This window comes from Aquarana catesbeiana, linkage group LG03 (assembly GCF_042186555.1).
Source record: "Aquarana catesbeiana isolate 2022-GZ linkage group LG03, ASM4218655v1, whole genome shotgun sequence".
In the NCBI taxonomy this organism is placed as follows: domain Eukaryota; kingdom Metazoa; phylum Chordata; class Amphibia; order Anura; family Ranidae; genus Aquarana; species Aquarana catesbeiana.
Window position 1 is genome coordinate 146,117,889 of NC_133326.1, and position 24,681 is coordinate 146,142,569.

At 40.7% G+C, this 24,681-nt stretch overlaps 1 protein-coding gene across 2 annotated transcripts in view; it reads left to right on the forward strand.

The window, feature by feature from the left end:
• The window catches only part of MKLN1 (muskelin 1), a 103,667-nt gene that overhangs the window by 34,073 nt on the left and 44,913 nt on the right, over positions 1–24,681 (forward strand). The window contains exons 4-9 of one of the 2 annotated variants that reach the window (XM_073619413.1): positions 540–628; positions 2,185–2,294; positions 5,063–5,255; positions 8,482–8,559; positions 10,781–10,846; positions 16,368–16,480. In XM_073619413.1, coding sequence (XP_073475514.1) covers positions 540–628; positions 2,185–2,294; positions 5,063–5,255; positions 8,482–8,559; positions 10,781–10,846; positions 16,368–16,480 — 649 coding nt within the window. Of the gene's footprint in view, positions 1–539; positions 629–2,184; positions 2,295–5,059; positions 5,256–8,481; positions 8,560–10,780; positions 10,847–16,367; positions 16,481–24,681 lie in introns of those variants that run through there. The other variant, XM_073619414.1, reaches the window with a different exon arrangement.

The following is a 24,681-nucleotide window of genomic DNA, read 5'->3' on the forward strand; positions in this document are numbered from 1 at the left end:
TGTTTGCTGGCACGCTAACTAGTGACAATGACAGAAGGGTGGTAGCCAGGTATGTTGCAAGATCTAAAATAATAAGCAGTGGCAGCATTGATGTTTCTCACATGGCGAGGAAAGGAATACAATCTTGAATGTTTCGATTGTTAAAGCTATTGGAGTCGTGTTTTAGGCTCGGTTCACATTGGTGCGATGCGGGAAAACTGCAAATCCACTGCAGGTTCCCGCATCGCACCCGACTCGCAGGCAGTTCACACTGCTATGTGCAAACTGCTGGGAGTGTCAATACACAGTTAATGACACCCCCAAATTGGTTCGCGTATCGCAGTGCAAACTGTCAATTCGGACAGAAATCGGATCGCATGGGTGTGAGAGTGCACCAGTGTGAACTCAGCCTTATGGATGCTGTAGCCTTTGATAATTCTTTTATTTGTTCATTCAATTCTAGTGTGTACCAAAAGTCTTCAGTGTGTTTTCTCCATAGTCAAAGTTGCAAAATCTAAATTCTACTAAATGCATACTTTTAAGCATGCTCTTTCTTTCAGTGGCCTGAAGAATGATTATAACAAAGAAACATTCACATTGAAGCATAAAATTGATGAGCAGATGTTCCCATGCCGATTCATTAAAATAGGTATATTACTAGTTTGTGTCAGAAGTTGTTTAATTATGTATACTCCTTAGCCATAACTTAATCTTAGTCAAGTTTTCACCGTTGTAGTTACAATATCAAGTAATTTAACAATAAGCTGCAGGCAAACATCTGCATAGGTCATTAAAGTTTTGAAATTTAAACAAACATTTTTTATTCTTTATTTTTTTTTGTGTGTGTTTCACTTTAAGAATTAAAATAACTCTTCCGTTTCATTTAAAGCAGAACTATACCCTCTTATCCTTTACAGCTGACGAAGCTGCCATCTTAGCCTTTATTTGCATCTGCAATCTGAAGCTGCCATGGTGCTGCATATTTGCTCAGTGATGACATCAGCCATTTGATAGCTTGACAGTTCAGTTGAGAGCACAAGCAACTGTGGTAGTTATCATTCACGGCAGCATGCACTTGAATGTAACAGTTTTGGAAAACCATTATAATTTAAATTCCGCTTTTAAGGAGACATTTGCTCTTAGTGTTCCAAAAAGACATTTATTACAGTCTAATATTTGATGTTGTAATGTTTTGTTTTTATCACCTCATATCAAATTGTGTTTGTTTTTTGCAATGTACAGTTACTGTGAAGCATTAGGCCCCTTTTACACTGATGCAGTGCGGTATGACCACACAGTGGATATAGAGCAGTGTACCATCGGGTTAGCTATTTCCCATTGAATTCTATTATCTCCTGTGGTTTTGGTGTGTGCCTTCAGAACACAATGGGAAAGAGCAGCCAACCTGTTCTACATGCGTGGTGCAGTCAAACTGCACCTCGTCATTGTAAAATGAGCCTTATGGCTGCACAGTCTGACCACAGAGACTGCAGAGGATAGAAGTATTTGAACGGATTGCTTTTAGCCCTTAGTACATGTTTAAAGATGCATTCCATGCAGACCGAGCAGAACTAGATACACTTGAATTATAACACTACTCTTTGAGCTATTTTCATAGAAACATGATTATACATACACTATATTACCAAAAGTATTGTGACGCCTGCCTTTACACGCACATTAACTTTAATGGCATCCCAGTCTTAGTCTGTAGGGCTCAATATTGAGTTGGCCCACCCATCAACTATAACAGCTTCAACTCTTCTGGGAAGGCTGTCCACAAGGTTTAGGAGCATGTCTATGGGAATGTTTGACCATTCTTCTAGAAGCGCATTTTGTGAGGTCAGGTACTGATGTGGACAAGAAGTCTCGGCTTACAGTCTCTGCTCTAATTCAGCCCAAAGGTCAAACATTCCCATAGATGCACTCCTAAACCTTGTGGACAGCCTTTCCAGAAGAGTTGAAGCTGTTATAACTGCAGAGGGTGGGACAACTCAATATTGAACCCTACGGAATAAGACTGGGATGCCATTAAAGTTCATGTGCGTGTAAAGGCAGGTGTCCCAATACTTTTGGTAATAATGTATGTGACTAAGACCACATTAGAGCCTTTTGTACTTCAAAATTGTTTTAATAATGTGTGACACAATGATCTTATGTGCCTCTGTATATTTTTTTTTTTTTTTTTTTTTTTTTTTTTTTTAGTTCCTCTCTTGTCTTGGGGACCAAGCTTTAACTTCAGTATCTGGTATGTTGAAATTAATGGCATTGATAATCCGGAAGTGGTACAGCCCTGTCTTCACTGGTACAGTAAGGTAAGGTTACAGGTTGTATTAACTTATAACCGCATGACTGGGAATATGCAATTCCTGTGCTCCTGAATGCTTTAAAGGGAAACCTTTTTTTTTGACTAGCATGATCAAATATTTGAACATCTGTCAGTTTTCTGTCTGTTTCATTGACTACAAAGCTAGTGAAGGGAAATTTTACAAATGAGACAGCAGTAAAATTAATTTTATTCTACAGCTAAGTAGAAACATTTAGTTGCTGAATTTCCACTTTATTGAAAGCTGCATTGATTGGTAGGCAATGCAGAGGAGATTTGTGCATGTGTTTTTAGCTGCAGATGTACAGACTTTGTCATGTAAATGCCATGTATCAAAATATAAAAGCTCAGTAGTTAAACTGGTTTCACTCACAAAAGGCTGGTTGTGCACATACATTTTAAAGGGTCAATACATTCCCTCAACAAGCCCATAAACTTTAATGCTTGGCCCAGACAGAATTGACTTCAGAGGTCTGACAACACAGCCAGACCACACAACAAAGATCTTTATGGAGTTCTGCTCCATGAAGGGTAAAATAAGGAGGGGTGAGTAGCAGAATATAATGTGCGCTTTTGTTTTAAAGTTTATCTAACCCCCCCCCCCCCCCCCCCCCAAAAAAAAAAAAAAAAGTAGTGTATTTATTACATTTGACCAATCCTTTGCTGTTGTGGTTGCATTCAATTTCAGTTTTTTAGTTTTTTGTTTGTGTTTTTTTTTTTTTTTCCTCCCATTATTTTAACTAGTGATCTTTACAGTAATGCATTTCCTGTACTTTGGTGTATTCTTTATCTATAGAGCAATGGAGAACATCCTTGGACAGCAGTACAGTTTGGAGTGGGTATTGTTAGGCTAGTTTATGTAAAAGGACTTTATATAAATGACCAACAAATTAAAGCCTAACCGAATGCTTTTTAGTCACAAACATTTATTTATTTATTTATTTATTTTTTTTACCATATTTAGTTTTTTACAATTGTAAACACCCCGTCAGTGTTACGTGGTTTGTCTTGGCCCTCCTAACTCCCCTTTTTGCTGTACAGCTTGATCTCTTACAAAGGCTGAAAAATAACTGCCGGATCAGTGGGTAAAAAAGGGGGACGTTTACTAAAACTGGAGCAATCAGAATCTGGTGCAGCTGTGCATAGTAACCAGTCAGCTTCTAACTTTTTAAATTGTTCAATCAAGCTTTGACAATAAAATCTGGAAACTGATTGGTTACTACGCACAGCTGCATCGGATTCTGAGTGCTCCAGTTTTAAGTAACCCCCCCCCCCCGACTGCTTTGTTAATGCCAATGACAAGACCATCAAATATCGTTTTTTTATTTTGCCTTTAGTACCACATTAGCCATTTTGGGGGACCTATAGTGCAATAGTCTGTTCCCCATCAGCTCTGGGCTGGTGAAGAGGAGGGGCACTAGTTTCTGTGTCACATCTTGAGACATCCACCATTACTGAAGTGACTATGGACTGGTATTAACATAAGTAAATCATTGCAGGAGGCCATTTGCCTGTTAGCAAGAAGGCTGGTTTATTAAAGTTTATTGCCACGTTTGCACTCAAATTTGAGAAAACCCCACTATGTGCTTTTGCTCCTGTTCATACAGCATACAAAAATATATATTTTTTTTGATGTTTTGTTGCTTTGTGTTACATTAAATAGTTTGGGCCAATGGCTGCGGCCGCTGTCAGCACTATATAAACTGTATATAGCATAAGCTATATACAGTATAGAGCGCTGTGTTCCAGCAGTGTTGCATAAACTTCCTGTCCCATTTCTGGAAAAAAATTGAGCTGGGCTGAACAATGCTTAAAGCAGACACACTCTCCATCAATATTGAGTCTTTTTAATCCACATGCTGCTAAGCATTAGTAACTGGATAGGAAAGTACCGGTATATCATATTTTTTGTGTTTTAAACTTTTGTTTTTACGTTTCTTCATTTTCTTTCTGGTTCCCATTCCTAGGCAAATGATGTCATAAATCCCAAGAGTCTTCAGGAGAGAAGCAGAAAGTCTTGTATTATCAATGAATATAAGGCTTCCTCTGATTGGCTGAGGTGGCCAGATCACAACACAATCTCCACCTTGGCCAATCAGAGTAAACCTTCAATTTACAAAAGCACAAGGCCTCTTGCAGATGGCTGAGCAGTGCTCAGCCCAACTACCGCTACCAGAATACAGCGCTGTATACTGTATTTAGCTAATGCTACATACAGCTTATACAGCATTGACAACAGCTACATGTCTTAGTATTGAACATAGTTCAGTTGGGCCAGCCCGCTCCACAAACTAAAGTAACACAAAATCCCGGTGATAGGTATTAAAATGAACTAAAGTCCTTGTACTTACCACTGAATGCCTTTGTTGACGCACCCAATCTTCACCCAGTCTTCTGGGTTTGACATCTTCGGCTGCCTTCATTGGGCAGCCTAGGATGATAGAATGATGCAATTCTCCTCCCATGCGCACAGAGGTTAATCCTGACATCAAGACATGCTGAGAGTGTACACTGAGCTGAACATGTACACTCGGAAGAAACACTGCTGACTTGCAGAAGGGGGAACTTTTATTGCATGAGACACATTCAGAGTTCCCTTTACAATAAAAACCTACCTGCCCACAATGTTTTAATAACCGTCTGTCATTCCACTTTACTATAAAGCAGTTCATGCTTTGTGGAATGCAGCAGCATTTGCAGTATATTTTGGTAATGATTTTAGTAAAGTTATTCATCCTTCTCCTTGTGTTCCAGTAGTACCGTGAACAGGAAGCTATTCGCCTTTGTCTCAAGCACTTCCGCCAGCACAATTACACAGAGGCTTTTGAGTCCTTACAGAAGAAAACCAAAATTGCCTTGGAACATCCAATGTTAACAGAGCTTCATGACAAGCTGGTTTTGAAAGGAGACTTTGATGGCAGTGAAGAGTTGATTGAAAAGGCTGTAAATGGTAAATGCCTAAACATTTATAAGTTTTTATTACACGGTGCACATGACGTGTAAACTGACTGAAAATGTGCTTTTGTCTTTACTAAAAGCTACCTAGAGCTTTCTAACGTGCATAACATGTAAAGCTCCCCTGTCATGCTTTGTTATGCAAATATCAACTGGTTACTCTAGTTTAGAACTCAGGCTGCCCACCTTGCATGCATACATACTGTTGGTTAGTGAGACCGCCCATCATATCTGTAGAACAGCTGGCAGGAATAAGAGGGAAAGGCCAATACTCATCCACAGGAATTGTACAATAGCTCTCAGCTTCTGGAGCTTGGCAAGTCTGTCTGGTGGACGTTTAAATTGAATATGCAGTGTGTAGGTTTTTTTTTTTTTTTTTTTTTTTCCTCTTTAGACTATCTTCAGTGTTATAGCTATATAACTGCCCAGATTTTGAATACTATTTTTACACCATGTGTACTGGTAGTAAATTCAGGGCTTAGAAAAAAATAAAAATAGAAGTCTCTTATATATTTTAACCACTTCCGGACCGCCCACCGTCGTTATACGTCGGTACTTTGAAGGAGGATATTGATGTTATGGCAGCAGCTAGCTGCCATAACCCCTTTTATCCTCTTCAGTGGGCGGTCCGCTACAAGATAAAAGTGATCTCCTGCGGCGGATCCGCCGCAAGATCACTTTTATCGGCGGCGGGAGAGGGCCACCCCCCCCGCCGTGATCCGGTGCCCTCTGCCGCTTACTGGAGCCGTCAGCAGCAGTGGAGGCGATCGCCACGTCTGTCCCCTGCATGGGTATGGAGACGAGTGAGGGGATGATGGCCCCTACCCGTCTCCATATCACTGCAGGGTGGAAGCGACGTCAAAACGTCACTTCTACCCATAGCTCTTAAAGGGCCTTTTTTTTTTTGCTTGCATTTTAATGTAAATATGAGATCTGAAGTCTTTTTATTATTATTATTATTATTAAGGATTTATATAGCGCCAACAGTTTACGCAGCGCTTTACAACATTAGGGAGGACAGTACAAGTACAATACAATTCAATACACGAGGAATCAGAGGGCCCTGCTCATTAGAGCTTACAATCTAGGAGTCTTTTTGACCCCAGATCTCATTTTTAAGAGGTCCTGTCATGGTTTTTTTTCTATTACAAGGGATGTTTACATTCCTTGTAATAGGAATAAAAGTGACACAATTATAATTTTTTTTTTTTTAAACAGTGTAAAAATGTTTAAAAAAAAAAAAATCTATAAGAAAAAAAAAAATTTTTTTTAAACGCGCCCTGTCCCGACGAGCTTGCGTGCAGAAGCGAACGCATACGTGACTATTGTCCGTATATGCAAACTGTGTTCAAACCACACATGTGAGGTATCGCCACGAGCGTTAGAGCGAGAGCAATAATTCTAGCCCTAGACCTCCTCTGTAACTCAAAACATGCAAGGGTAAAGCTTGAGCTTGTGCAATTTTGAAGCGTGACATGTTGGGTATCAATTTACTCGGCGTAACATTATCTTTCACAATATAAAAAAAAAAAATGGGCTAATTTTACTGTTTTTTATTTTTTAATTCAAAAATTTAAATTTTTCCAAAAAAAGTGCGCTTGTAAGACCGCTGCGCAAATATGGTGTGACAAAGTTTTACAACGATCGCCATCTTATTCTCTAGGGTGTTAGAAAAAAAATTATAATGTTTGGGGGTTCTAAGTAATTTTCTAGCAAATCTGCTTTTAACTTGTAAGCAACAAATCTCAGAAAGAGGCTCGGTCCTTAAAAACTAAAAAAAAAAAAAAAAAAATTTAATATGTAAAAATGGTTCTACCTACTTAAGTGGCAGAGCTACAGTTTCAATAGGTGGTGTTTTGTGTTTGTGTGTGTATGTGTATATATATGTGTATGTATATATATATATATATATATTTTATTATTATTATTATTATTATTATTATTATTATTATTATTATATAAATATATATATATATATTAGAGGTCGGCTGATGTTTGGCTTTTTTTACTTAATCGACATCGCGGATTGTGCTGATAAAAAAGCCGATTGGGACTTGCAAATGACTTCTGTAATAGAAGTCAATGCAAGTTTTCCGGAGTTATCTGTGGAGAGGATTCTCTCCTCCCTGGGCAGCCTGCCAAGTCTGATAAGAAGATACATTGTATCTTTTCAGGTTCTTTTTATCAATAGACTGAACTCTGTGTGTAGAAGTTCTCAGTTTAACCATTTAAGGACTCAATCTTTTCTGATACTTGTTGCTTACAAGTAAAAATCCTGTATTTTCTGCTAGAAAATCACTTAGAACCCCCAAACATTATAGGGAATAAAATGGTGGTTGTTGCAATATTTTATGTCACACGGTATTTGCGCAGCGGTCTTTCAAACGCAATTTTTAAAAAAAAAATTAATGAAATAAAAAAAAAAAAATAAGCAGTAAAGTAAGCCCATTTTTTTCGTCCCAAAAGTTTTGATTACCTGTTTTTGTGTATTTGATATTTAAGATATAGTTATTTTTTTTAATCTACATTATACATACAAGTGAACTGATTGGAGGTTTGTTTTGTTTAATAAATGTTTAAATGTAAAATTTTTCGGTATCACTTATTACTTAAGGTTGCTTTCACACTGGAGCGGGCATGCGTTGACGGTAAAACGCTGTTAGTTTTAGCGGCGCTATTCGGCTGCTAGCGGGGCGCTTATAACCCAGCTAGTGGCCGAGGAAGGGGTTAAATGCGCCCATGAAGCGCTGCTGCCGAAACGCTTTGCAGGCGCTTCGGCAGCGGTGCACATTCATTTCAATGGGCAGGAGTGGTGGAGCAGCGGTATACACTGCTCCAAAGATGCTGCTTGCAGGACTTTTTTTTTAACATCCTGCCAGCGCATTGCCTCAGTGTGAAAGCACTCGGGCTTTCACACTGAGACTGCAGGGGAGCCGTTTTACAGGCGCTATTTTTAGCCCAAAAGCGCCTGAAAAATGCCCCAGTGTGAAAGGGGTCTAACTGTTAGATTTTATGAGATGAAGGGAAAAAAAAAGAAAAAAAATCGGCCTAATATATCGGCCCAAAAAAATCGGCATCATATATCGGCCACCGCGATTTCTAAATATCGGCATCGGCCAGAGAAAAACCCATATCGGTCGACCTCTAATAAAAATATATATATTTATATAAAATATAGTGTGTATATAAAATGTAACAAGATTTTGATTTATACTTTTTAGATGGTCTGTTCAGCCAATACATCAGTCAACAAGAATATAAACCTCAATGGAACCAGATAATTCCTAAAAGCACTAAAGGTAATCATTTTTATATAGCTTACTAGGGTTCAGCAACAAAAGGGACCCTTTAGAAGTATTTATTGTGGCCGGGTTCACACTGGTGCGACATAACAGCCGTCCTACTTTGGATCCGACTTTGCCCTGCAACTTGAAGCCGACATATGTCCTACTTTCAATGAACGGGGATCCGACTTGGATCCCCGCCAATACCAGGCACTGTGTTTGGTATGAATCTTGAGGGGGAACTCCACGCCAAATAAAAAAACCGGCATGGGTTCCCCCTCCAAGAGCATACTAGGCCCTTTGGTCTTGTGTGGATTTTAAGGGGCACCCCCTACGCTGAAAAAATGGCGTGGGGGTCCCCCCCAAATCCATACCAGACCCTTATCCGAGCACACAGCCCGGCTGTTCAGGAAAGGGAGGTGGGGACGAGCGAGCGCCCCCCCCCCCCCCCGAACCATACCAGGTGCTTTGGGGCAGGGGGGGGTACCCTGCGGCTCCCCCACCCCAAAGCACCTTTTCCCCATGTTGATGAGGACAAGGGCCTCTAACCGACAACCCTGGACGTTGGTTGTCGGGGTCTGCGGGCTGGGGGGTTATTGGAATCCAGGGCCCCCAGATCCCGGCCCCCCACCCTATGTGAATGAGTATGAGGTACATTGTACCACTACCCATTCACCTAGGAAAAAGTGTCAATAAAAAAACCAAACTAGACAGGTTTTTAAAATTTATTAGGCAGCTCCGGGGGTCTTCCGACTTCGGGGATCTCTTCCTTCTCCGCACTCTCCAGTTCTTCTCCCGCTCTCCAGTATCTTTTTTGCCGGGCTCCTCCGCTATCTTCTGCTCTTTTGCTAGCGGTGGCCCGGTCTTCTCCGCCGTCTTCCCTCTTCTCCCCTCTTTTCTTCTGATGTTGACACGACACTCTCTCCCACTGTAATGCCACATGCGCGGTCCGCAACGACTTATAGGGATAGGGCGTGGTCACCGGGTGATGTTGCCCGGTGACCCCGCCCCTTATGACATCAGTCCCGGGGCATGATGGGACTGTGATGTCATAAGGGGCGGGGTCACATCACCCGGTGACCACGCCCCATCCCTGTATAAGTCGTTGCGGACCGCGCACACAGCATTACAGTGGGAGAGAGCGTTGTCAACATCGGAAGAAGAGAAGAGGGAAGAAGGTGGCGGAGAAGACCGGGCCACTGCTAGCAAAAGAGCGAGCAGAAGATAGTGGAGGAGCCCGGGAGAAGAACCGGAGAGCGCAGAGAAGAAGAAAGACCCCCCGAAGTCGGAAGAAGATCCCCTGAGCTGCCTAAGAAATTCTTTTAAAAACCTGTCTAGTGTGGTTTTTTTTTTTTTGTTTTTGTTTTTTTTTTCTTGACGCTTTTTTTCCTAGGTGAATGGGTAGGGGTACGATGTATCTCATACTCATTCATAGGATGGGGGGCCGGGATCTGGGGGCCCCCTTATTAAGGGGAGCTCCCAGATTCCAATAAGCCCCCCGCCTGCAGACCCCGACAACCAACGGCCAGGGTTGTTGGGAAGAGGCCCTTTCCCTCATCAACATGGGGACAAGGTGCTTTGGGGTGGGGGGGCCACAGGGCGCCCCCCTGCCCCTAAGCACTCGCCCCTCCATTTTGAGGGCATGCGGCCTGGTATGGTTCGGGGGGGGGGGCTCGCTCGTCCCCACCCCCATTCCTGACCGGCCGGGCTGCGTGCTTGGATAAGGGTCTGGTATGGATTTGGGGGGGAGACCCCAACGCTGGTTTTTCAGCATAGGGGGTGCCCCTTAAAATCCATACCAGACCCAAGGGCCTGGTATGCTCTTGGAGGGGGAACCCATGCCGTTTTTTTATTTAAAATTTGGCGTGGAGTTCCCCCTCAAGATCATCTGAGCACAAGTCGCATGCCAAAGTCGGATCATGGAGACGGCGATCTGACTTTGATCCGACTTCAGTGATAGTCAGTGAGCTGGAGTAGGATCAAAGTCGGACCAAAGTAGTACAGGGAGCATTTTCAAAGTCGGACCGACTTGTGTCGGACCAGTTAGGATGGCTCCCATCGGGAAACATTGATTTTCACACGTCATGCGACATGAGCTCCCAATGTCAGAGCGTTTGTCGTATCAGTATGAACCCGGCCTGTATCCTGGGTTGAAATATTTTCACTTGCAAATTTTAATGATTTATTATGGTAAACCGCAGTGCTCTTTTAACAGTTGTTTGTGTTTTTTGTTTAGGTGACGGAGAAGATAGCAGGCCGGGAATGAGGGGAGGACATCAGATGGTCATCGATGTACAATCTGGTAAATTTGTTTGGGCTAACTGATGTTAACCACTTATACTGGTCCCTTTTACCCTCTTCCTGCCCAGGCAAATTTTCAGCATTCAGTCCTGTTGCACCTTGAATGACAGTTGCGTGTTGATGTAACACTGACATTGTACCCATATGAAATTATCATTTACATTTTTTCACACAAATAGAGCTTTCTTTTGGTGGTTTAATTACCACTGGATTTTTTTGCTAAACAAAAGACGGAAAATTGTGAAAAAGAAAATGTTTTTCTTAGTTTCTGTTATAAAATTTTGCAAACAAGTAATTTTTCTTCACCTATGGGTGCCGTTAAGGCTGTACCAATAATAAGAGCCCTGATTATGTGTAAATGTCCCCTCACACTTGCCGGTTACTGGCTCTCCTTTCCGCATGCTGTGACAGCACTTGATGAAAGGAATGCCAATAACTGGCAAGTGTGTTTACATGTGATCAGCTGTGATTGGACACAGCTGATCATATGGCAAAGGGCCACTGCGATTGGCCCTTTACCTTGATCTGTGTCCAGGTACGCCCTCCCAGAACAACAGAGCTGTGTTGCAGCTGTCTTTTGACTATGGTGCGGTATTAAATGGTTAAAGCTTATTAAGCTTCTACAGTGACCAGAGAAACTGGTGATAGACGTTTTGATGTCGCAATGTGATTGCCACACAACAGCATTTACTTGTCACCCTGTAAACTTCTATAGCGACTGCACTAATCTTTATACATTGGAACTTCTGTGAATTGAGGACACGGCTCCTTCTTTTTTTTTTTTTTTCTTTTTTTAATTATATGAATCCTCAAATCCTAATCAGTAAAACATGCTTTGCTCTAAGGACAGAAGTTTGACGTTTGTAGCAATTCATCAAGTAGTGAAGTACCTGTAGGTAGGAGAGTGCATGGACTTAACTATTAAAAATGATTAAGTGACACATTTTTGACAAGTGTGTCAAATGTTCAAATTAATATAATATTGTAGTACAATAATCACTTCTGTAGTGCTAAGGCATTTGGTTTAATTTATTGTCTTTTACGGTCTGCTTTAGTCTTCGTGTTCTTTGGAATACACGGTAAGGGAGATAAAGTTTTACGGGATTTAACTTTGACGGCTCAACTGGATATTTAACTGTTAAAGCGGAGTTCCACCCTAAAGTGGAACTTCCGCTCATCGGATTCCTCCCCCCCTCCAGTGCCACAATTGGCACCTTTCAGGGGGGAGGGGGGTTGCAGATACCTGTCTAATACAGGTATCTGCAGCCACTTCCGGGCTTAGACAGCCGCAGAATATCCGCAGATGCCTGCCCCCCCGTTGTGTTCTAGGAAACGCACCGTTCCCAGCACACAACGGGGACCAGTGCAGAGGCGCAGCATGACTCGCACATGCGCAGTAGGGAACCGGGCAGTGAAGCGCTTCACTTCCCGATTCCCTGACCGAGGATGGGCAGGAGGCGCAGCCGAGAGCCGAACGATTGCTCGGCTTCGGCTGCTGACATCGCTGGGACAGGTAAGTGTCCATTTATTAAAAGTCAGCAGCTGCAGTATTTGTAGCTGCTGGCTTTTAATAATTTTTTTTTAAGGTGGAGCTCCTCTTTAACATTTTACAAGTGACACCAAACCCCGCAACAAACTAGTCTTTTTATGATGGCTGTTTAAATTTTCAGGGCTTCAAAGCATGGACGGCCATAACTAGGTTGGGTTGCTACTTGATTTAGTAGATCACCTTTCCCAACTACCCATGGTGATTCATTCATGTCTGACTTCATGCTCCCCTTCAGAAAAGGCTGCAGTAATAGAATAAGCTTTCTGTTTCCTATAAATGTTTCAAGTAACAGTCACTTGATCAAAGTGCTGCTCCTTCACATAAAATCCATTACTGTCATAGTCAGTCATACAGGCACCATTTCCAACATATGCCCCAGTGTTTTTTTGAGTCAGAGCTGGTTTTCATTTTTGAACATTTTGATTTTCAATAATGACTCATTACTTTTCTGAAGGAAGACATATATTGTCATACATAGAAACCAATCAGATTTCTTCCTTTTAGTCCCTGATACTGCCATGAATTTCTAAAAACAATTTTTTTTTTGTTTTGTTTTTTTGCTATTATAGATTAGTTTTTTTTTTTTTTTTTTTTTTTTTTTTTTTCCAATATGACCATTATTTCCTGCTTGCATGAGGAGCGAGAATAGCTTTTACTTCTCTACCATAGTAATAAAGTCCAGAAAATACCCTTGGCAAAATCACTGCTGGTGGTTTGGCTTCTGGTCTCCTGCCAGTTGCCTTTTTGTTTTCCTTTAATTCCAACACTGCTAATCCTGCCAATAACTCCTGTCCTAGGGTGACAATAGTGCTGAGTGCTTGTGTTAGGACTACAACACTTCTCTCTCTTTTCCAAAGCAGGAGGAGGTGTTTTGTAGTATAAAGATAGCAGGAAAGAAGGCAAAGTGATAACTTCATGTGCTCTTTGCCTCTTTATGGTTATCGCCTTGCAAGGTTGCTGGCTGAACGAACAGCAATTTTTTTTGGGGGGGGGGGGGTTGCACTTGTTGAACATGTACAGTGCCTTAAAAAAGTATTCATACCCCTTGAAATTTTCCACATTTTGTCATGTTACAACCAAAAACGTAAATGTATGTTATTGGAATTTTTTGTGATAGACCAACACAAAGTGGCACATAATTGTGAAGTGGAAAGAAAATGATAAATGGTTTTCAAAATGTTTTACAAATATCTGAAAAGTGTGGCGGGCATTTTTCAGCCCCCTTTACTCTGATACCTCAAACTAAAAACTAGAACCAATTGCCTTTAAAGTCACCTAATTGGTAAATAGAGTCCACCTGTGTGTAATTTAATCCCAGTATAAATGCAGCTGTTCTGTGAAGCCATCAGAGGTTTGTTAGTGAACAAACCACATCATGAAGGCCAAAGAACACGCCAGACAGGTCAGGGATAAAGCTGTGGAGAACTTTAAAGCAGGGTTAGGTTATAGAAAAATATCCCAAGCTTTGAACATCTCACGGAACACTGTTCAATCCATCATCTGAAATTGGAAAGAGTATGGCACAACTGCATACCTACCAAGACATGGTTATGAACCTAAACTGACAGGCTGGGCAAGGAGATCATTAATCATAGAAGCAGCCAAGAGGCCCATGGTAACTCTGGAAGAGCTGCAGAGATCCACAGCTCAGGTGGGAGAAATTATCCACAGGACAACTATTGGTCGTGCGCTCCACAATTCTGGCCTTTATGGATAAGTGGCAAGAAGAAAGCCATTGTTGAAAGAAAGCCATAAGAAGTCCCATTTGCAGTTTGCGAGAAGCCTTGTGGGGGACACAGCAAACATGTGGAAGAAGGTGCTCTGGTCAGATGAGACCAAAATTGATCTTTTTGGCCTAAAAGCAAAACGCTATGTGTGGAGGAAAACTAACCCTGCACAACACCCCATCCCCCACGTGAAATATGGTGGTGACTGCATCATGTTGTGAGGATGCTTTTCTTCAGCAGGAACAGGGAAGCTGGTCAGTTAATGGGAAGATGGATAAAGCCAAATACAGGGCAATCTTGGAAGAAAACCTGTTAGTCGGCAAAAGACTGGAGCGGAGGTTCACCTTCCAGCAGGACAACAACCCTAAACATACAGCCAGAGCTACAATGGAATGGTTTAGATCAAAGCATATTTATCTGTTAGAATGGCATAGTCAAAGTCCAGACCTAAATCCAATTGAGAATCTGTGGTGAGACTTGAAAATTGCTGTTCACAGACGCGCTCCATCCAGTCTGACAGAGCTTGAGCTATTTTGCAAAGAAGAATGGGCAAAAATTTCACACTCTAGATGTGCAAAGCTGGTAGAGACATCCCCAAAAAGACTTGCAGCTGTAATTGCAGCGAAAGGTGGTCCTACAAAGTATTGACTCGGGGGCTGAATACAAGTGCACGCACAGTTTTCACATATTTATTTGTAAAAAATGTAGAAAACCATTTATCATTTTCCTTCCACTTCACAATTATGTGCCACTTTATGTTGGTCTATCACATACAACTCCAATAAAAAAAAATTACGTTTTTGGTTGTAACATGACAAAATGTGGAAAATTTCAAGGGGTATGAGTTTCAATTTCAAGGCACTGTATATTTACCAGACCAAAAGAGCAGTTATTTTATTCGTTTTACATATAGTACACTTAAATGTTAAAGTTTGAGTTGTGAGAATATGTGTGCGCAAGGTGACATCCTTTTTGGGAATGTCATCCAGAAAGATGTCATGGGTATATACTGTACAAATTGTTAACCACTTGCGGTGCACCTGCAATGTACTGCGGACGGGCGGCCCATGTGGACAAAGATGTACCGGCCAATGATACATAGCCTGGACCTGCTGATCGGCTGTTTCCAGCCACAGCCCAGAGCCCTGTGTTGACAATCAACACAGGGCTCTGTACAGAGGGAACGATCTTGGTTTCTTATCCCTGCAAAGCAACATACATTACACATTGTTGGGCACGCCTTTAACCCCATTGATCTCCGTAGATGTTGACCCCTTCCCAGCCAGTGTCAGTACAGCACTAGTGTATAGTATTACTGATTTGCTGTATTGGTGTCACTGGTGATGTTTGTGGCAGTCCCCCGCCCCCCCCCAGCACCAGTTCGTGTCAGATTGTCAGCTGCACTATTGCAGTGCGGTTGTAGCATAATAAAAAAAAAAAAAAAAAAAAAAAATCCAATATATAGTTCATAGTTTCTAGATGCTATAACTTTCACGCAAACCAATCAATATACACTTATTGGGATATTATTTTTTTTTAAACCAAAAACATGTAGCAGAATAAGTTTTTGGCCAAAATCTAAGAAGATATTTTTTTTTTTTTTTTTTTTTTTTTTATGGATGTTTTATAGCAGATTATAATTATAATTTTTTTTTTTTTTTTTAATTTTCAGTCTTTTTAATCGTCTATATAATAAAAAAATAACCTGGTGGTGATCAAATACCACCAATAGGAAGGCCTATTTGTTTGGAAAAAAAAAAATCATATAAATTTTGTTTGGCTACAGCGTTGCATGACCATGCAATTACTAGTTAAAGTAGCACAGTACTAAATGGCAAAAAATGGCCTGGTCATGAAGGGGGGTAAAACCTCCTGGAGCTGAGGTGGTTGTGTAAAAATTTTATAATGCATTAAAAAAATATATAAAACATCAGTTTCAAAGCTTGTGAAGAAGAAAAAATTATATCAGCATCGGAAGCATAATGGTTTCCCTGCAAAGTTAATAATTATTCTGGGCATATTCTTGGCAATTGTGGTAGTTTTTACCCCGTTTATGATCACAAAAATGTCCAAAATGGAATAGGGCAACCTGCCATCAGCAGCTTTTTATTGAACTAGTGAAATGAACTAAGTTTTTGTTCAGGTCTCCTTGCTTTTGAAAGCCATCTTCACATATTGTTTCACAGTGCCCTGTAAAATGGTAGCCTCAGGATATCTTATTGACACATCTGTTTTCTGATTGGCAGAGATGGTGTATTTGTTTGGAGGCTGGGATGGAACACAGGATCTAGCAGACTTTTGGGCATACAGCGTCCGAGAGAACCAGTGGATTTGCATATCCCGAGATACAGAGAAAGAGGTAGCTTGTCTTGATTTTTCATAATGGCGTAAGACCATGAGCTATTATATCTTGTACAGGATTCACATTAGTTCTTAAAAAAAAAAAAAAAAAATAAAGTGTTGTTCATGTTGAAGGTATTGTCCAAATTTAATGTTGTGGATTTTATCCTCTCCTTAATCCACTTTTGTTAAGGGGGGAGGATTCAAACAATCATTAAAGGTTTAAAGTATATTTTAAATGGTGCAAAACTGCAATTTTGGTGGCAGGAAGTCAGAACAGGGGCTGACTTCATCATTGCGAAGGGTCCTTGTACAAGCTCCTCGACTGAACTCTACTGGTAAACTGCACTAAATATCAGTACCTAGCTGTGCAGTCTGCACAGTATTATGTCATTTGCAAGACTGGATAAACAGAATTTGGCATGAAAGAAAGTCCACATTTGTATTTAGTTGCTTGCCCTGAAGTCCTACTTTTTAAGAAGGGAAACTATTGTTAAAGAATAGTATGGGTTAATACATGTGATATTTGGTACAATAATGCCCTTTATTTCACGTGACTTTACTTTTAATCTCTGTATTTACATACAGACCAAACAGGCCTGCAAAAGTGAGATTGAAAGTTTTAGATAAACTATAACATGCCCAGCAGTGATATATACTTTATCCCTGGGTAGAATTAAAGTTGCCACACAGTATTTAAAATAAAGCACCATGAAGTTCTTCTGCTTTGCCATCCTTTCGCACAGTGGAAGCAAGCAATAGTATTGCAAATATGAAAAATTGCCAATTTTATAATTCAGCCATCAGAGGAACATGTAGGCCACACACGAGGATTAAACACTGGCAAACAAGTTGTCAGCCAGCCCAGGATAACCCCTCCTACTCCCAGCATGCCTCAGGTTTTGTGCAAAGCAGTACCAAGATCAACATAAATGCAGAGAGGTGGGATCTGGTTCCCTCAATGGACTCTGAGCAATGGATTTTATGATGAGTACAAAAATCTATTTTCGTTCTTGTCCTTTTGAAGGGCACTGGAAATTGTAAGCTGTCGGGATGTCCGAAATCGATTCAACTGAGTGGTAACAGGCAACAAAATATAGATGGAACTGGGGACTGCATGCAGCTCAAAGAGCTGGCTAATTGGCCTCTATGCCAAAGCTGCCATTGGATGAACATCCACCTGGTAAAACTTGTAGAACACATGAACAGAAGACCATGTGGTAGCCTTGAAAATCTGAGAAACAATAGCCCAATGCTAACAGAAAAGAGTTGAACCAGATTCTTGAGGAGACAAGCTTGTATAATGTCTGAGTCACCTTAGAAATGGTATCATGAGAAGCTGGTACTAACTTACAGAAACCATTAGGAATAACCATGAGCAAGACAGTCCTTTTGAAAGAATCAATGCCTGTAACTCCCACCTGCCCCAAACTACATCTGGGCAATAGAGGAAAGTCACCTTTTGATGAGCTGGAGCTGCACAAAGTGTTGAAAGAGCAAGTGATATTGTGGTTAAAGCGGGGTTCCACCAAAAGTGGAACTTATGCTCATCGGATCCCCCCCCCCCCCCTCCAGTGCCACAGTTGGCACCTTTCAGGGGGGAGGGGGGTGCAGATACCTGTATAATTACAGGTATCTGCACCCACTTCCGGGAATAGACTCCCGCGGGAGTCATGCCCCCTCCTGCACTCCCCCGCTGTCTCATGGGAAACACACAGGTCCCAGGAGATAGCGGGGAACATTGAGAATGCGCAGCGCGACTCGCGCATGCGCAGTAGGGAACCAAGAAGTGAAGCCGCATCGCTTCACTTCCTGATTCCCTCACTGAGAATGGCGGCGGCAGCACCCGAGGACTGAGGGACGGTTCGGTCTCGGGTGCCGACATCGCTGGACCCCGGGACAGGTGAGTGTCTTTATTTTAAAAGTCAGTAGTGGCAGTATTTGCAGCTGCTGACTTTAAAAAAAAAATAAAAAATTTTGCGGGACTCCCGCTTTAAGGGGAAAGGCCAAAACTACCTGGGGACATTGTGAGCTTTAAAACCCCCTGGTTTCTACATTGTAAAGTTCAGAAAACAAACTTGCTTGCAGAAGTAATGGCAGCTTAGGCATTTGACCTTGAATAAAAAAAATTGTCAAAAATTGCCTGTCGCTTTTTTTTACCCTACACTTCTTCTTTTTTTTTTGTTTTTTTGTTTGGTGAATGAGTAGGTGTAATATGTACCCCATGATCTAGGGGCCCCCTTGTAACAGATTCTGATCCCCCACCCACAGACTCCCACAGCCACTGGCCCAGGTTGTGGGGAAGAGGCCCTTAATAGGGACAAGTTACTTTGGGCTCCCCCTTTTCTGGCCTCCCGGGCTGCATGCTCGAATAACGGCCTGGTATGGAATATGGGGGACCCCACACCCATATTTTTACTAACTTTTTTTTTTCTTTGCATTTCTTCTTTTCCCTGCTGACAGTTGATGACTCATAGGTTAAGGACACCGTGGCTGCCCACTCCTTCTTCTTCCTTTTTTTTTTTTTTTTTTTTTTTAATCAAATACTTTTTTTATTTTTTGTTGCAAAAACATATAAACAAATATAACAAATTATTCCATATCATATCGTAAGGTAAAGAATCAAATAAAAATCAAAAACCTAAACCAAGCAAACTTTGGACCTCTCGGGGTGACTTGGCATATAATGAATATAACATACTAGAATTATAAATACACTCTGCACAACAGCCTGAGTTCCCCCAGTGTAAGTCATCAAATTGTAGCCATTTCCTCCAAACAGCCACAAATTATCTTTCTTTTACACCCTCTATGCCTCTCTCTTTTACCACTATTCCTTACTCCTATCTCCTCTACCTTCACTTCTCTCTACTAGAAAGACCATCATATAATTCATTAGTAGGTTTTATCCAATGTAACCATACTTTATGAAATCTTTGAGATGTACCTCTGTTTGTACGTTAATTTTTCTCTTAAGTATATAATTGAGTTTCTCAACCCATTGTTTATGGGTTGGGGAATCAATAGATGTCCATTTTTGAAGAATAACTTTATGTGCTAAGTATAGGGATCTTATCCACATAATATGCATTTCTATTGGTAATGCTCCATCAAGTATTATACCCAGTAGTGCCAGTTTGGGCGTCCTTATCTCATTTGAGCATACTAAGTTTAAGGTTATAAATACTTTTTCCCAATAACAAGTTTTGGACACCGCCAAAGCATATGGATAAGGGAACCATTGAATAGAGAGCATCATGGACATAGTGGTGGTATATATTTTCCCCAAGCATAAAGTTTTTGTGGAGCTGAGATAACCTTTGAGACTGCGAGAGAGATGTCCTAGGAAGTGTTTCAAGAGCACCTGTCCATTCCTCCTCATCTAAACCCTCTATATCTTCTTGCCACCGAACAAAGCTATTTTTGTGTTTTTCAGTATTCTACATTATTTGTAAATTTAGCATAAAGATCTCCTATCAATCCTCTTTTCATACATGCAGCCGAGGTTGCCTTTGTTAATATTTTAGAATGTTCATAATGTAATTGTCGCTTTGAGTTTGTAATGCTTGACGTATTTGAAGGTATTGATAAAAGTTTTTATTTGTTAGCTGATACCGATCTTTCAATATATTAAAAGGAAGTAAAGCGTCCCCTTCATATAGCTGATACAGGAATATTATGTCTGCCTTTTTCCTAAAATATTCAGATTAATTTAATTCATAGAGGCAATAATTATCCCATATGGGCATCTGTTTCATATATCCCTTATGTTGAGTAATATTTCGTACTGCTTCCCATACTCTATGAATCAAATGGAAAGTAGGGACCTTTTTTTATTATAGAAATGGTGTGCTACTATTGAATTAAAGGGTAATTTTTTAATTGGGATGCTATTATCTTCTGTATAGGATCCTTCATGTTCACTGCATCCCAACCATGCCAATGTTGTAATTGTGAAGCAATAAAGTATAATCTTACATTGGCTATCTGTATAATCTATAACATTCGGTGTAATTACCACTCCCATGTATTTAAATGATGTGACCAGGGCCATCCGCTGAGTCTGGCTAAATGTCCCGTACACTCAGTCCACAAGCATTATTACAGATTTGTCCCAATTAATGTTAAATCCTGAGAAGGATCCATATAGATTTATTAAGGAGATAACTGCAGATATGGATGGACCTGTAACTCCCAGAAACTCTAGAGTGTCATCTGCATAGAGTGCTATCTTGTCTTCACCTGTAGATCTGCGGAATCACACAATATCCACAGATTAACGAATAGCCTCAGCCAATGGTTCGATGACCAGAGCAAAGAGCAGCGGGGATAAAGGACATCCCTATCTCGTCCCTCTGGTCAATGAGAAAGGGGACAATACACATCCGTTCACCTGTACCCTTGTTCTTGGGGAGTCATATAAAAGCTGTATCCATTTAATAAATCTTGGACCAAACCCGTATCGTTTTAAGCAATTCCACAGGAAGACCCACGCTATACTATCAAATGCTTTAGCCGCATCAAGTGACATTATAGCTCTATTTCCCATAATATCTGTTGGGGTTGTAAATTCAAGAATAACCGTCTAATATTAGCTGTAAATCTATTAGGGATATAGGCTGATTGATCACGGTGGATCAATTTGGATATATATCTTGATAATCTCGTCGCCAATACCTTTGCCAGCAACTTAATATCTGACGTTGGCAAAGATATTGGATGACATGAATCAGGGTTACTTGGGTCCTTATCGGGTTTCAATAGAACAATAATTACTGCTTCCTTCATTGATGAAGTGAACCCACCTCCATAGCATGGTTAAAAACATCAAGCAGTTCAGGCAATAACGTGTCCCCATATTTTTGATATATCTCCCCTGGAAGGCCATCTGGTCCTGGTGCTTTTATTAGGTAAAATTACCTGCTGCTTTTTTTAGTTCATCCAAAGTCAATGGACCCTCCAAAGCCTCCCTTTCGTCATTTGAGATATTTGGTAATTGAATGGTATCAAAAAATCCTTTCAAGGACTCTTCCGAGAAGGATACCCTGCTTTTATATAATGCCTGATAATATTCCCTAAATGCACCCAATATCTCTGGAGTAGTATCAACCCTTTTATATAAGGGTAATTGTATTTCAGTTATATATGTTGCTGCCCACTGAGCTTTTACAATAGTTGCCAATAGGTGTCCTGTCCCCTCTCCCTCCTCAAAGTATGGTTGTTGTAGAAAGAATCTTATTTTCTGCCTTCTTCTTAGCCACTGCTGCATAGTGTATTTGGCTCTGAAGCCATTCATTTTTTGTGTTTTCATTTGGGTTGGTTATAAATAGACGCTCGGCCCTCATCATATCATTAGCTAGAGTTTTTACCCATTGCCTAGCTTTTCCTAATTTTTGAGATTTGCACAATAAGGATACCTCGAAGATACGCTTTCATTGCATCCCAATATATTAAGGGTGAGGCCGAGGTTCTATTTATATTCTGATAAATAAGTAATTTGGTCATAATTTCTTCCGATGTTGGGAATAATGACAACCAATATGGGTTCTCCTTCCATAGGGTATTTCCCAACTTAGTCCCAAATGAAAAATATAGTATTAAGGGAGAGTGGTCTGAGATACCCCTAGCCTCATATTTAATATCACGATAGTATGACAACATAGAATATGTTCCCAATGCCAAATCTATCCTAGAGAGGGTTTTATAACTACTTGAAGAGCAGGAATATTGCCTATTTGTTGGATTATGCTGTCTCCAGAGATCTATCAATCCCAGTTCCGTTATGTATCTACTAAAGGCTGTAGGGCCCAGTAATGTTTGCTTATCAATCATATTATATTTATCTAATGCAGAGTTCATACAGATATTAAAATCACCAACCAACAGACATACACTATCTATTTTATCGGATATAAACTAAATATATTATTTAAATACTTCCGTTGAATATGGCGGAGGAATGTATATATTTCCCATCGCATATGAACAACCTAATAATGTACAGAACAAAAAAATAAATCGGCCTTTACTATCCTCCTTAATTTGTCTACATGTAAAATCCAATCCATTTGATACAAGTATAGACACTCCTCTTGAATAAGATGTGTATGTAGTATGATACTGAGTATTAAACAGATTTCGGTTTAAATAGTGTATTGTCTTAGGGTTTAAGTGGGTTTCCCGGAGCCATATTATAGATGGCGAGGATCTCCCTAGTGATGTAAACACTGCTTGCCACTTAGAGGGGCTACCAAGACCCCTTACATTCCAAGAAATTAACACTTCACTTGAGTGAGTCATATCAAACAAATCACAAATGGACCAACCAAAATACTCAGGCCGTGTGCAGCAATTACAAGGTTTTTCACTCCAACCCATGTCGCCCTACTTCCGCCCCCCCACCCCCTCAATCCGCAGCTCCCGTCCCTGGATCCCTCTCCAGTGAAGGAAGGGCGGATGCGCGGGCAGAGGGGGGAGGGAAGGGCGAGAAAAAAATATATTCCAAGAGGTACACATAAGATAACAACATACAAAACAAGCATACACAAAAATGAACACCACAAAGCAAAAACACATACAACAAACATGTACATACAAGGACATTTCCCCCCAGTCCACCATCCCCATCACCGAACCCCTCACGGGTACCTCCCATGAAGGAAATGAGATGGGCACGAACAGCGGGGGGAGGTAAAGGAGAAACAGAATACTCCGAGAGGTGCTCATAAACCAACAAACATAAACAAACAACGTGTATGACTTAACAAAACAAATACATATAAGAACATAATCAACATAACAAAACACAAACGTGGGGGCTAACTAATCGAAAGGGCTAAAAAGATAAAAAATCATGCTCACTCCGCCTCTCTCCCCCTCCCAAAATCTCTAATCATACTCCCAAAAATAGGAGAAAAACAAACAAAAAATTGCCCACTCCTTAACAGGCTATTCACAGTTTAAGGAGAGAAAAATGTGAAATGCATTTAAACGCACCACAAAACCGCATCAACTGCAACCACGTAGATGGGGTTTTGGGATTCAACGCTATGCCACTCTAAAAAGTTCACGGACCACATTTATGGGTTTAAGCTTTTTTTTTTTTTTTTTTTTTTTTTTAATTTCTTTTTATTAAAAAATTTTGATATACAAATGCTGAGAATCTGCCAACATAGCAAAATTCCCCGTACATCTTTGGCCTTGCAAGGCCCATATAACATCCCCCCATAACTTCCTCCTCCCCCCCCCCCCCCTTGTCACAGCTCACAAAGCATATTATGCATCCCAACGTCCTTCAATATTTCTTAACCCATGGTTTTGGTGATTATGTAAACAGGGAATATAAAAATAACAAACTGTATTTCTTACATCATATTACTACCAATCTGTATCTGCCAAATTGTCTATAACTATACCCTCATGACATTCACATTGCCTATTCCTTGTTCTTACTGACTACTGTGTCATTTTTTGTTAACTCACTGTGGTGTTTGACTCGTACCATACTTTCCATATTTTATCACATTTTTTGGTACATCCCCTTGCTTTGTATGTATATTTATAATGTGGTAACATTGAATTTACCAGGTTTTTCCAAAAGTATATGTCAGGAGCTTGAGCATTTTTCCATTTAAGCAGAATGGCTTTTTTCCCATAAAACAATAAAATAGTGAGCAGCGTTCTCATGGCTCGTTTCGGAACCACCTCTTCAACCAGACCCAAAAGACACACCCTAATAGTCAATGGTATAGGTACCAGTATAAGATCTGAAATGCATGTTACAATCTCTTTCCAGAAATTTTGTATATGTGTACATTGCCAAAAAATATGTTCCGCACCGGCCGGGGATGCCGAGAATCTCCAGCATTCGGCCGATGCTCCACCATAGATCCTGGCCAGCCTGGCTGGGGTGTAGTAACTTCTATGCAGGAATTTAAATTGTATTAGTCTGTCTCTGGCTGATACTAGATGTTTGAACGGTTGGTTCCAAAGGTCATCCCAGTCCTCCCCCTGTAGTTCTGGAACTTCCAATTCCCATTTGGCTCAGCACTTTGATACTGCTTTTGGTGTTAATTTAAAGAATTATTTATACGTCACAGAGAGGACCTTACTCAAGTCCTCTGACAGCATAGATTCAAGTGCGGAAGGCAGAGACGCCACCCCCCGCTCTATAAATTTGGTTTTTAAATGCATGCCTAATCTGGAGGAAGCGAAATAAGT